Genomic DNA, 15,151 nt, shown 5'->3' with positions numbered 1-15,151 from the left:
AAAATAAACCCACAATGACAGGCCAAGGATATGACAAAGGGACACACAGCCAACTGAAAGGCTACAATAACCAAAGCTGGGACAATCTGAGAAACAAAGTAACACTGGATTATAATTCAAAGTATAAAAATGAGTCTACATTGGTATAAATACATAAATAATCAGGAGAAGAAACAAATCTTCCACACACAAAAATTCTAAATAATTTACATAGATACTCCACCCTTCAGAGGTGGAACATAGCTCCCCACCCCTTTTTAAGTGTGGGCTGCACACAGAAGGAACTAAATGATAGAAGACCGGACAAAGAGTAACTTTACAGTTAAAAATTGACAAACACTACCTTAGCCAGGAGATCAAAATGGTAATAAGCCATGTTGACAGCACGTACCCTTGACAGCACGTATGGGAATGGCACTTTACCCTGTGCTTTTCTTTCTCAAAACACATCGATTTAATCCTAAGAAAAACACCAGACAAATCCCAATTGGGAGACATTCTACAAAATACCTGACCAGTACTTCTCAAAATCATTAAGGATTTTGAAGAGAGTCTGAGAAACTGCCAAAATCAAGAAGAGACCAAGGACAGACACATGATGACTAAATGAAATGTGGTACCTGGATGGGATCCTGGAACAGAAAAAAGACATTAGGTAAAGTACTAAGGAAATCTGAATAAAGTACGGACTTTGTTAATAATAATGTATCAATATGAGTTCATTAGTTGTAACAAATGTACCATACTAATGCAATATATTAAAAATAGGGGAAAATGGGGGTGGAATATATGGGAACTCTGTACTATCTTCACAACTTTTCTTTAAATCCAAAACTGTTCTGAAACAAAAAGTTAACTTAAAAGAAATTAAGTTGATGAAAAAAAGAATGCAAGCCTAATTAGATTTCCACACTGCTAGTGTTTCCCAAACTTATCGTACAACAGAATAAAATGGAAATTCTTCCACAAACTTTTGGGTATCACTCCACAGTTTCTGATTTAGTAGGTCTGACAGGTTGGGGACCAAGAATTTGCATTTTTAACAGATTTCAAGATGCTGACACCTCTGGTCTTGAAGTGGTATTTTGATAACCAATGGCCTGGTCTACAAGATGAAAACCAACAATTCAAATGATCCTTTGCTATTTATCCCCATGTTTACAATCTTATCTGTCCTTCCTCTGCATATCTTATGCTCCAAACACGATTGCTTTAACCAACTCTTATGTTAATGGGGAAAACAAAGATAAGTTTGATGCTGTTTCATTACACATTTTATCCAACACACAGATAACAATTCCTATCTACAAGCTATATACAAAATACATCACTATCAAAATGGCAATGGAAACGTTTTTGAACTGAGGATTCTGACATTTCTTTGGAAGCTGTTTAGAGAAACTAGAGACCGTAAGAGTTGTCAAAACATAAATGATAAGTTTTTAATCCAGCTATTATTCTAACCAAAACCGTACAGACAAAAGGACTACATCATTTTATAAATTTATTTTCTAACAAAACATATGAAAGTAAAATTTGTTCCTAGTAACTAAACACAGTGTTACTAGTTTTCCATGCTATGTGCCAGTTTTATGGAACCCACTAATTCAACTGACAGACATAAGCAGCATAAAATAGTAGTTAAGAGCACAGAACAGAAAGCCAGGTGCCTGAGTTTGAAAGCTCTCCTTTACAACTCACTAGTTTTGCCACTGGGCAAGTTACTTGTGCCATAAATCAGTTTCCTTGACTGTAACAAGAGAACCTACCTCATAGGTTTGTCATGAGGATTAAGTTCATATTCATAAAACTCCTTAGAACAGTGACAGGCCCATAACAAGTGCTACGTCTTTATATTTACATGAGCCAACCAACTTATCAAGTACTGTACTAGAAAATGGGGACAAAATTGCTGGCCAAAACACAGTCAAGGTTGTATGTGGTCTATAAGAGTATACGAACATTAACAAATTAATCATATAAATAATAAATATGGAACTATAAACTGAAATGAGCAATATGAAGAAAAGGATCATAGTGTTTTCAAAAACATTAATATACTCAGCTAGTCTCATTTTTGGAGGAGGGGAAAGTACTACAGGTTCAGGGAGACTACCCTCTCCCAGGCTTAATCAGTAATCTTACTTCTATTAGCAGTCTTAAAAAAGATAATTTAAGAACTGAATCACTTGAACACTGTATCTGCTTAGTCAAAAAAGATTAACAAATGAAATTATTTTGACACATAATCTTTAAGCAACATAAAAATGTTTAAGGCTGGAAGTTTTATTTCACTTCAGTAGACATTAAACGTGGCCTACTCAATTGGAAAACTAAGAAAAGGCATTAATTAGCATTTAATAAAAACATGCTCTTTAGAAAAACTGTTTTTCAAGGAATTCTTCACAACTAAGAATTATATAAAAAACTTAAAATCAAACAACTATACAAAAAAAAAAACCACAAGAAAACCTTTGCAAATCCAGTATTTTAGAGATAACGCCAAATGTTTAAAGCAGCAGGTATCTATCTACACGTAAATAAAATAAGCAAGGCATGCAACAACTCCAGGTAAGTTTAAGTTGTACTCGGGAAGTAAGGAAGCAATCAGGTAAAAAACCAACTTCCCACCTACCCAACAAACAAAAGAAATGAAAGAAAACACCTATTAACAAAACTTAAAAACAAGCTGGACTTAGCTTGCATTCCCGAATTGAGGCTACAGAATTATAACATAGGCAAAAATAAATATCAAATATGTATGCCAGGTCAAAATAATCTGCAATGAAACAAACCAAAAGCCCATTAACATTCTAATAGATAAAAGTACCCGACCATTAAAAAAATAATAAAAGGTTACAGACCTCATAAGTGAGCTTCTAAGCTTCCCTCCCCTCCCCCCGACCCCCCAACCCCAAACCCTTGCAGTGGAAGCATGGAACCCTAACCATTAGACCACCAGGCAATTCCCACTTTTAAGCTTTTAAGTGAATTTACTTAATATGGGTATATGTATGACATGCATTTTTGGGCTGGGCAATGACTGATTTTTTTTTTTTTTTTAAAGCAAGGGGTGGTAAAGCAATAGCCAAAAGTCACCTTAAAATATTTCCAAGAACTCTTTAAGGTTCTCTTCACCCTTAGTTGGTTGAGCTGTCTAAAGAAAACCAAACACAACAAGTTTCACTTAATAAGAATTAAAATCTCTGGCATAAAATATAAATTTTAATAAAATAGATCATTGCAGTACTTTGCCAGTATATGGTTACAGCAAGAAGTTACAACATTGACCTATAGATGTCTATGATAGGTTGATTTCAATTTTTATATATATATATATATATATATATATATATATATATTTTTTTTTTTGTGGTACGCGGGCCTCTCATTGTTGTGGCCTCTCCCGCTGCAGAACACAGGCTCCGGACGCGCAGGCTCAGCGGCCATGGCTGAGCCCAGCCGCTCCGCGGCATGTGGGATCTTCCCGGACCGGGGCACGAACCCATGTCCCCTGCATCGGCAGGTGGACTCTCAACCACTGTGCCACCAGGGAAGCCCTCAATTTATATTTTTAATGGCTCATAATTACTGGCTTTAATTACTACCAAAATATTAGGATAGGTCTCAAGAACTACTCTTTAAATCGTGTTCTACTAAAAACAAATGGTCAAAATTAATGTTCAGCTTTAGTTAACAGCATTGTACCAAGGCTAATTCTTAGTTTTGTAAATGTTCTACTGGTATGTAAGATTTTAACGTATAGGGAAGATTAATGTAAGTATATAAAAAATTTTACTTTTTTTGCAACTCTTCTGTAAATCTAAAATTATCTCAAAAATAAGAGGCTAAAAAATAATAAAAGTTCAAATTCTTAGCACTTTTCTCCTTTATACTAGTAAACGTGCCAGGCAAGAAAAATGGTATTTTATGTTTCCCATGTTGAGTCACCTGTCAGATTAGTTGACTGCTTTGCTATAGTAATTACTATGAATGCTAAGAAAGATGAAGCATTTCTAGAGAAACAACTTAATAAAGTTAATAAGCATTTTTCTGAGAGATGATATATATATATACACACACACATATATATAAAAAGGTCAGTGCTTTGTAACTAACTCTTAGGTGAATAATACGCTTGCTTTAAATAGTTCACGGGCACATAACATATAAAGATACTGCTCAGGGGAAAAAACCTCAAGAAGGAATCATCGAAAACGGGTCTACCTAGGGCTTCCCTGGTGGCACAGTGGTTGAGAGTCCACCTGCCGATGCAAGGGACACGGGTCCGTGCGCCCGACCGGGAAGATCCCACATGCCACGGAGCGGCTAGGCCCATGAGCCATGGTCACTGAGCCTGCGCGTCCGGAGCCTGTGCTCTGCAACGGGAGAGGCCACAGCAGTGAGAGGCCCGCGTACCCCCCCACACACAAAAAAAGGGTCTACTAATCATTACCTCAAATCGAATCAATTATCAATTATCAATCCTTTCCCCTAACAATATACAAGGTTTCATGTCTCCAAATGAACACACGTTCCAAAATTATGAAAGATAACTTTAAAAAATTTAAATACAACCCCAAGTACTAGAAACATATACTCTATTTGAGTCCAATCTTCACTGCAAGAATTTCTTGCCATGGTATTTTAGTGTCATGAAAAGCTGGCAGCCAATTTTTCTGTCTTTATACATAACGCAGCTAAACCGTTTAAGAATTATATAACTACATCTAATAATTACCTGTTAAGGGTAGTAGACTGAGATATGCTACTAACTAAAATTGCACTTATGCAAACTTTTCTGTATAAGAAGTCCATTAATACCAAGAAAAGAAAAACACTCAAGGAGCTTAAGAAAATAATCATTTTAATCTATATAAACATAATTCACACCCAAACGTATTAAGTTCTGCCAGAGTTTCGGCTTTCATAACACGTCTTAATATCAGTTTTCTTTGTGAGCTCTGCACTGCCTCAAAAAGTAACTATCCTTTAATGACTTCAATTAGCATAAACAGTCTAATTCTGTGATACCTATATTTAATCAAATACAATATATAATCATATTGTATCACCTAGAATTGTCAAGCTGTTCATGAAAGCCTTAAAAAAAAAAACCTCCAAAAGAATAAGCTATTTTGTTTATTTAACATGTAATAACTGTCATAAAGCAAAGCTTAAATATTTACTTTTCTGATATCCTGATGTATTTCCATAAGCCTTTTAGTCAACAACTTTACAAACACTTTTCCATCAGGGAGGCCAGATCTTTGTAACTAATAAAAGATTCTAAGAGGGTGTAGGCTATAAATTAGGTACAATTCAGTCATAACACCATACAAAGACCTTATAAATAGTCAGGAAAAAGATGTTTAACATTATTGCTTAGTCTCATAAAATGGTTAATTTTAACCAAATTGATACCTTTATACTCTTATTTATAATGTTTCCTATACTCTTAAATCATACTGCTTAGCCAGTTATATAGGTACTGATGCAATTTTTAATCCAATTAGTTGTAAATGAATTGAAATTTGTTAATCAATACATATATTCCCCGTTACTACTTACTACACTACCTCAAGTTAATCCCCCCACAAAACATAATTGATGAGTGGAAAAAGCAATGCAGAGCTTCATCTCTTTCTTAAAGATTTTCAAGTATCATAGGAACACAAACTCATGAATAAACTAATTAAAAATTTGACATTCCATCTTGCTTTACTAATTACAGGATAAAAGAAAGAAATGTAAAAACAAATGCTTCTTTACATTTCTCTGATTAACATAATATACTACGAAATGCTGTAACTGTTGTGAGCTATTTTCTAGCTGCTTCAAGTATAAGACACAACTACAGTTCTATTAGTGAGGAGAAATGAATAATCAGTCTTAGGTAACTCAAAAGGAATATGGGAGGCACAAAAAGATAAACTGACTTTGGCTTGGACCTACTGTAGACCCTGAAATGCCAGATTCATTATCAACAACAACAACAACAACAAGAAAACAAGAGTACAGCAGCAAGCCACCACTTCACCACATATTAAGGATTCTGAAATAGTCAATAACTTTCTTTTCCTTCTCAACTCATTCTGTTGTATCTTCTTTTTGTTTTTCCTGGTTTTTGGCTGCAGGCAGTTCAAGGCTTGCCCATTGCATAGGTTCAGCTTTTCTCATGGTAATTTCAATCTTCGTTGCAGTCATAGTTACATAACTTCGCTTTACATCAATCACCTGCAACATATCAAAGAGAATTACAGTACACCTGGGTGCTTTTATTAGTTTTAGAGGCAAGTAGGTTGAAACGATAAACAAGATTTCATGTCTATGCCTATGCCTATTGCTAAGAGTCAAAATTCCAAGCTTCTAAGGCCATTTCTATCCCTAGTTTAAACTTTTTGGTAAGAAATAATGGTAAGTTATATATACACTTTGCATGAATGCTTACTAAAGTACTGTCTTTTATTATACAATGGTATTTTAAGTATTAAGAAAAAATTCTGCTGGATTCATAATACTTACACCCCATAATTTCACATTTTGATGAAATTCCTTCTCTCCTTCAAATACAATGTGCACATTTAACTGAAAAAGAAAAAGTTGATTAACTGATCAAAACCAAAGTAAAGACTTATGATATAAAACACTGATTATAAAAATAAGAAGATACTGATAAAAAATCATTTAAGCTATTTTAAGGAATTACCAATATTGTACTTTTTTTAATTTGGAAAAACCATTAACCATTTTTAAACCATTAAAAAACCAATACTGTACTTTTTTTATTTGAAAAAACCATTAATTACCAATACTATACTTTTTTAATTTGAAAAAACCAAGAAAAATTAACTTGGAGTTTCATATTGAGAATTAAGTTCCATTATTATTTGATATTCTAAGCTACTACAGTATCTCCATGCTTCAGAAATAACTACTATGCAGAAACCTTCACTTAAAGTGGTTTCTGTGAAAGTAATTTCAAACTAATTTTCAAATGGGGAAAATTAAAAGATCTTAAAAACAGCTCAAACAAGATCAATATTTTATAACACATTAACATTAATAATAATGTATAATTTTTACTCAAAGATATTTAGTGGGGCTTCCCTGGTGGCGCAGTGGTTGAGAGTCCGCCTGCCAACGCAGGGGACACGGGTTCGTGCCCCGGTCCGGGAAGATCCCACATGCTGCGGAGCAGCTGGGCCCATGAGCCATGGCCACTGAGCCTGCGCGTCCGGAGCCTGTGCTCCGCAGCGGGAGAGGCCACAGCAGTGAGAGGCCCGTGTACCGCAAAAAAAAACAAAACAAAACAAAACAAAAAAAGAAAGATATTTAGCGTACTTACCAATGTACTATTTGCTACTACTTGACTAAGTTCCGGAAGTGAATTTTTAGCATATACTGAAATGGTGACTTCACCCCCAGTCTGATGCCAGTCATGTCTACATGGAACAACCTTTTTCCCCTGTAATGTAAGAGAAACTTTATGAATTTACAAAGTGCCACATAATTAACCTCTTAAAAAGAGTAATTTGACCCATCTAAATTGAGAACAAAAATACCACACAAAACTGAGCCCTTAATGCTTTTAAGCACAAACAACTTCTAAAGCTCCCATCAAGAAGTTAAACCAATAAAATAAAATACAAACAATCTTATAGTTTTATGATTTGAGAACACACTTTTGAAGACTGAAGTGAAAAACACATTTGCTTAGCAGGATAAACCAGACAACATCTTAACGTCATGCATAAGAACTTTCCATTTATTTTCTACAAACTGAAATTTGGGAAATATAATTGATTAGTTATAACTATCTGTTGTTGTTATTGAATACTTTCCTCTCATAATAACATGCAAAAAAGGGTGAGAATTTGTGGAAGTAATCTTTTGATTACTATTATGAAAATATTATTACCTATGAGTGATACACTGCTATAACAATAACTATCTGAAAGACAAATTATGATTTGTTCTATAACTGAGGGTAATTTAATGCAGGAAACTGCGAGACACTACTGTTTTAAAAAGTAGTATTTATATATTCGTACAATTACACTAACTGAATTTAAGTTACTTATATGACTTACATTTTTTTGCCCTTAGCCACCTGGCTTAGACACTCAATACTCGATAACTACATGCATTAAAAAATAACAAAAAATGTGTTTCATCAAGGATCATACTATGAAAACTTTTGTGCATAAAACATTTTATTTTTTCAAACCAAAACTTTCAAACTTTTGAACCTTGGAGAAAATACAGGGAGATTTCACTTTTTACTAATAAAACATTCCTAGAAGTTTTGTGGCAGATAAATTATTATAACTTAATGGATACATTTATAATACCTAAACCCATGTGTTATTAAAAAGCAGAAACTATAAAATATGCAAATGTAGGCTAAATGAATTCCTAAAGTAATTTGAACATAAAGACACACATACTGAAAAGGTTCATTGTCTTGAGGTTATTAGTGCCAATACAGCACATAAAACTAATTTAAGATACATTAATAATAGCCAACAAACGTTTATTTAGCAAATAATTGCTTGCCTTCTTACAATTTAATGGGATTTTGGGGGATTATTTACACAGACACAAGTCTTTTTAAAATACTGTTAGGGAAGTAGGTACTGATGCTTTCTCTTCTCTTTTGATAAATTTCCTGGTAGCAAGCAGAGGCTTTCAAAACAATCCCAATAAAACAAGTGTGCAATCCTTCTCTTCGGCCACTAAGAGTATTTGTACATCTGTATATGGTTGAATGATGTTAAGTGGCCAAAAGAGAATCAGAAGTCTAAATGATTAATAACATCAAATGACCAGAAAAGTGATTTTTAAAAAACAAAAACTGGGAACAAGGTATGGAATTACAGAAAAACATGCTTCAGTTTAGGCTAGCTTAACTATTTCACAAAAACCTACATATTTGCATCAACATACATAATGGCTATTTTGATCAAAGAGCAGTGCTTTGAGAGAGCTTGACTCAGATTAACTTCAGTTTTTAGGCTCATCAAACTTTACTGTGTGACGGAGAGAAAAACTTGTTTTTTTAAATCTAAAGACAGAATGATCTCAAATCTCTTCAAAATGACTCAGATAAATACACTCCAATAAGCTATTTTTAAAATGCTACTTACAGCATCCTTTTTAGTCCACGTGTGTTTCCCTGTTGTACAGCCCTCTTGGGCTAAGAATGTATTAAAATCAGAAGTTTTTCTTCTACAACAGCTCCAATATTTCATCCTGTAAATTATTATAGAAAAACTTCAGCAATAAAATCTCACAATCAAGTTCAGAAGTGTTAAGTGATAAGTGACTTAACCAAAAAAAATAAGTGTGTAACTTTAGTATCTTACAAGTGTCTAAATTACTAAACAATTTAAATCTGCCAGAAGACTATGAGAACCTACTGTATAGCACAGGGAACTCTACTCAATGCTCTGTGGTGACCTAAACAGGAAGGAAATCCAAAAAAGAGAGGATATATGTATACGTACGGCTGATTCACTTTGCTGTACAGTAGAAACTGGCACAATATTATAAAGCAACTACACAAAAGTTAAAAACAAAAAACAACAAAACAAAACAACACCCCCCGCCCTTCCCCCCCCAAAAAACCTTAAAAAACTACCAGAAGACTAAAGTTAAAACCAGAATGCCATTTAGTATAGCAGTTTTGGAGTTCCTGAGTGAAGATGCTTAAAACCATCACAAAATCCAAAATCAGCTTTTCACTGATAGTTTACACTCCAGTTTCCTCATGAAGCTACCATGAAGTGGTACGACCAAAGATAGAATACGTTCGTATTTTAATAAACCAGCAAAGTGAGAACGTGCAAACAACCTAAAAATAACTGTTTACACAACCTATGATGGTCAAGCCCAAAGTAGGTGAAATCCACTATTATTTACTTGAGAAAAATCTAACACTGGAAGACAAAAATTACAGTAAAACTTTGGGTTTGAGTCCTGAAGAATATGGAAACAGAGTGGAAGATTTTAATACAGTACTGCGTTTCTATAAACTACAGCATAATATACTGAGAGGCTCTCAACTGAGAGCTGTGGGAAAGTATGGGTTTTCTCAGATGCCACAGTGTTGATGTCTTAGTGTCCCAGGGCCCAAAATTCCAAATGTCCTACAATGCACAGCACAGTCCTTCAAAGAAAAAAAAAAAAACCAAAAAACACCTGTTCAGCTCAAACAGAAAGTATCACACTGTAATAGAAGGGAATACAGAAAAAACATGAGGTTTGAATCACAACGGCCACTTCACTATAATTTTGTTTCAGTTTTCCCATGTGTAAAAAGAAGACAAAACCCACATTTCTAGGTTATTGTAAAAATTATATGACAATGTAAGTAAAATACCTAATATTGCTGCATGGCATTTAATGTTTGAAGGCATATTAACATTTCTAACATCTACCATAAAGTTTTAATTAGCCTGGTATAAGTTACCCTTCATGGAAAATAGGTACTCCAGAATGATATACACAGACTTCTTCTAGACTCTGTGGACCCTGATATGTCTAAAAGAGAAAAAGAGACAAAAAATTAGTTTCACATCTCAGTGTTACATTTCACATGTATTTGCAAGTACTGGTGACCTCTATGAACTATGAAAATGCCCAAGAGATAACAATTACCTAGAACATTCATAAATTCACCTCAGGCCATTCCAATAAGGAATGAAAAATGATTCCTTTTTGGATATGCTTAAGTTTCAGTTCCCTGTGAAAAAGGCAAATATAAAAGTAGGCAAAAGGATGTATTCAGATACTTTCAGACTTTTGCATATGAGGACACACCCAAACACATTCAGGTATGTTCTATAAATTTACAGAACAATATTGAAACCAAGAGATTAGTACTCTCATCAGAAATACAGTTATAGGATGATTTATGTGCATAGTAAACTCTGTGTGAACATTATGAATTAAAATGGAAAATCTAATAAGCAATTCTGGAAGTCCCAGATGATGATTTCTTTTTCCTACGAAGCGTAAAATGAGCTGCAGACCTATATATATATCCAGGGTTTGTCTGGAAGATCCGGGCCCCATTGCTGCTGTAGATGAAGGCTCTACAGATGAATTCACAAAAAGTTATGTTAATAAAACATAGATGCAGCCAATAGTATATTTTCTGTCTATTTTGGTATTTACAGCAACCACCCTACAGTTAGAGAAAATAGAATTCTGTACATTTACTTTTTGTAAATTCAAATTACGGGGTGTGTGTACCTCCTGAAGATATTCCATAGGCACACAAAACTCAGTATGTTAGATTCTGAACTTACACCACTACTGCCCCCCAAACCTCCTACTCTTCTTCCCATCTTATTTGATGGCACCATATCCACTCAGTCTCTCAAAGCAAAAATTCTGTAAGTTCTCTTCAGTTTCTCTTTACCCTCTACCCACATGTAGTCTATCACAAAATCCTGTCAATCTGACTTAAAAATATCTATCAGTTTAATTTGCTAAACTTCCTCATGATCACTAGCAGATTTTAGGCAATGAAACTATGCTAAAAGATTCTAATTAATTTCTCTGCCTTCAATTTCTGGACTCTACTACCTAATTAAAACACGTATCACTCTCTTGTTTAAAGTTCTTTAATTAAATCTACCTCACACCATATACAATAATCAGTTCCAGGTCGTTTGCACATTTAAATGTGCCTCTATATATGAGAAAATACTCATGGCCCTAAAATAAACAGATATCTTAAATAGGATACAGAAAGCCCTAATCATAAAGGAAAAGATGAACAAGTTGAATTTCATTAAAATTGAAGAGACTCTGTTTATCAAAAGCCATTAAAGCCATTAAGACAGTGAAAAGGTATATAGCCTCTCGGACAAAGGACTTGTAGCTAAAACATATAAAGAATTCCTAAAATCATTAAGAAAATGTCAATTTAATAGAAAAACAGATAAAAAAGATTTTGGACATGTCACAAAACAGGATATCCAAATGGCCATAAACATACAAAAAGGCAGTCAACATCATTATCAGGAAAGTGCAAACTAAAACCACAGTGGGTGGCTTCCCTGGTGGCGCAGTGGTTGAGAGTCCGCCTGCCAATGCAGGGGACACGGGTTCATGCCCCGGTCTGGGAAGATCCCACATGCCGCGGAGCGGCTGGGTCCATGAGCCATGGCCGCTGGGCCTGCGCGTCCAGAGCCTGTGCTCCGCAACGGAAGAGGCCGCAACAGTGAGAGGCCCGCGTACCGCAAAAACAAAAAACAAAAAAACCACCATGGGAACATTCCACATCCACCAGAATGGCTAAAATATAAAAGACTGATATTACAAAGTGTTACCAAGGTGTAGAACAAAAGGAACCAGCCTAATATATTGCTGGTAAGAGCGTAAATACAACCACTTTGTAAAACTATGTGCGAGTATGTTAAAGCTAAACATACATACACACACACACACACACACATACACACACACATACACACACTCTGAATCAGCAACACCATTTCTAGTCATATACTTAAAAGAAATGTGTACATGTATCCTAAAAGTCATGCACAAAAATGTTCACAGTAACATTAATCAAAAAACTTTATAGGACAGTAGAAAGGATAAATTGATTGGTACATTCAAACAATGGCATGTTTTAAAGCAATGAAAATGAACAAATTACAGCTACATGAAACCAAGATAACCAATATTTTATTAAGCAAAGGAGGACAGACACGAGTACCTGTTCCATGATTCTATTTACAGTAAGTTCAGAAGTAGGCAAAACTAATCTATGTTGATAGAAAAAAGTGGTTACCTTTGGGAGAGGAAATAATGAATGAGAGGAAGCATAAGGAAGGCTCTGCTTTGTGAAAATCCCTTATGCTTATATAGAATTAACATATTTATATATATTTAATGTTATATTTCAATGAAAAAACTTAAAAAAAAATTTCTTCAATGGCCAGCATGACCTAAAGTAAGGTTTTGAGCAGTATAAAAGCCTTTCAGGATCTAGACCCTACTTATCTCTTTTAATCTCAACTTTACATCAGCAAATTTTGTACCATTGTTATTGACTATTTTTTGTTTTCTGTATATTACTGCTATCACCTCTGCTTGGGATATCCTTTCCCTTTTTGTCCATTTATAGAACTGCCATTCACTTCTCAAAGTTCATCTAGGATACCTTTGCTCTGATCTTCCTCCATTACCCTACCACTTGCACGATATCTCCCTCACCCCAAGAATTAATCATTCTCTTTTATCTACTACTTCTACCTTATACACATGTGAATGCATTCATATTTCCATCTCTAAATGAGCAAGGTGACGTCAAATTTAACATGAAGGAAGATTGCAAACCTGCCCCCAACCCTAACTCCATTTTCTCCTTCTCAGTTAATGGTGCACAAATCACCTAGATCAGGGGTCCCCAATCCCCAGGACTCGGACTGGTAGCAGCCTGTGGCCTGTTAGGAACCGGGCCGCACAGCAGGAAGTGAGCGGAGCTTCATGTGCCGCTCCCCATCTCTCATGTTACTGCTTGAACCATCCCCCCTGCCTCCACTCCGGTCCGTGGAAAAACTGTCTTCCACGAAACCAGTCCCGGGTGCCAAAAAGGTTGGGAACCGCTGACCTAGATGCTTCACTTCCAGTTTATTAGCAAGTCCTGCTAATACTTCCAAATATCATCCATTCCACACGTGTTTGTCATGTGCCAGGCATTGTTCTAAGCACTCAAGACACAGCAAAGAGAAAACAAATAACATTCTTTCCTTTTAAACCTTAGTTCAAAAGGGGAAGGGAAGGGAAAGTTAGATGGGATAGAGCATAAGCAAAATAAATATGTAAAACAAGTAGTGTGTAATAAGGTGGTAAGTGCTGTGGAGAAAAAAGGAGAGTATGGAATGTTGGAGGGTGTGTAATATTATATTGAGTAGGCAGAAAGAAGCCTCACTGAGATGTCTGAATACATCCTACATTTAACCACTTCTCAAAAACATATCCTAATGCCTGGTCTCCAGAGTAGCACCCTAGCTGGTTTTCCTTCCCGATTCCACTCCTGCCCCATTAAATTTGCCACTTATCAGCCAAAGACATCTTTTTCAAAGCCCCTCCTTAAACAGACAATGGCTTCCTATTACACTTAGAATAAAGCCCAAACCCCTCACTGTAGCTTATAAGGACGGACCTGCATAATCTTGCCTGCCTCTCATACTCCCTACTTCCGCACGCTTATCAAGCCCCCACTGACCTTTCTCATGATTTCTCGAGTAGCCAAGTTCTAATGCCTCTACACATACTACTCCCACATCTACTCCACGGTTTACATAACTCATCTGCTACATTCTTCAGAATTCTGATTTAGTGTCACCATATCAGAAAGGACTTCCCTGACTAGTGCACTTAAATACTTTTACTCTATCTCCTTGTCTGCTTAATTTTCTTCAAGTCTACCTAAATTCACAGCATTTAAAAACTTGTTATCCTTCCCCCAAAATTAGAATATCAGCTCCATAAGAACAGAGATTTTGCTTTATTTAATACTATATTCCCAGCCCCTAAAACAATGTCTGGCACATAATAAGTGTTCAGTAAATGCTGACTGAATTAGAACTATTTATTCCCATGATCTATTAGACACGGTGCTCCTTAGAGACAGTCTCTTATCCATGTTAATAGCCCTGCTCCATGGAATAGTGCCCAACACATAAAAGACACCCAAATGTTTGTCTAATTAAGTCAATTACTCTCTTTTCTCAAAAGTAAAAATTTACTTCCATGACACAAACAAATTTTACAGTATATACCTTTGAACACCCTCCATTTTTACATGAGGTTCCAATCTTAATTTCATCACTGTCTTCTTCTACAACAAAGAAAAAAACCAAAATAGAAACATTAAAATAGAAGTTGACTGTAGTGCTATTCTTAAAAAGTAAACTATTCCATAACACAAGTATTTAATAAAATAATCTAAATACAAAAAAACCTGATTTTTAAAATGATTTTGGATAACTAAGTTTTCTGTGTGACCTTTCATGTAATACACTTAAAAGCTAATAAGAAACCAACTACCGTGAGTAAGTCTTGCCTATATCCCCAAACTGATATATGACATGACACATTTCTATTCTACAATGCAAGACTATAT

General features: G+C 35.2%; 1 protein-coding gene across 3 annotated transcripts in view; it reads right to left on the bottom strand.

The window, feature by feature from the left end:
* Positions 1–15,151, bottom strand: part of CHORDC1 (cysteine and histidine rich domain containing 1) — a 42,686-nt gene that overhangs the window by 15,442 nt on the left and 12,093 nt on the right. Inside the window, exons 6-12 of one of the 3 annotated variants that reach the window (XR_009520366.1) lie at positions 14,808–14,866; positions 10,475–10,545; positions 9,150–9,255; positions 7,349–7,468; positions 6,526–6,588; positions 6,091–6,237; positions 3,100–3,157 (exon numbers count right to left, since the gene is read on the bottom strand). Coding sequence is in view for 2 of the 3 variants with exons in the window: in XM_060018118.1 (XP_059874101.1) it covers positions 6,091–6,237; positions 6,526–6,588; positions 7,349–7,468; positions 9,150–9,255; positions 10,475–10,545; positions 14,808–14,866 (566 nt within the window). In the remaining variant the exon portion in view is untranslated. Of the gene's footprint in view, positions 1–3,099; positions 3,158–4,850; positions 6,238–6,525; positions 6,589–7,348; positions 7,469–9,149; positions 9,256–10,474; positions 10,546–14,807; positions 14,867–15,151 lie in introns of those variants that run through there. The other 2 variants (XM_060018118.1, XM_060018117.1) reach the window with 2 other exon arrangements.

Source organism: Delphinus delphis, chromosome 8 (assembly GCF_949987515.2).
Source record: "Delphinus delphis chromosome 8, mDelDel1.2, whole genome shotgun sequence".
NCBI lineage: Eukaryota > Metazoa > Chordata > Mammalia > Artiodactyla > Delphinidae > Delphinus > Delphinus delphis.
This window is presented reverse-complemented; position numbering and strand designations above follow the sequence as displayed.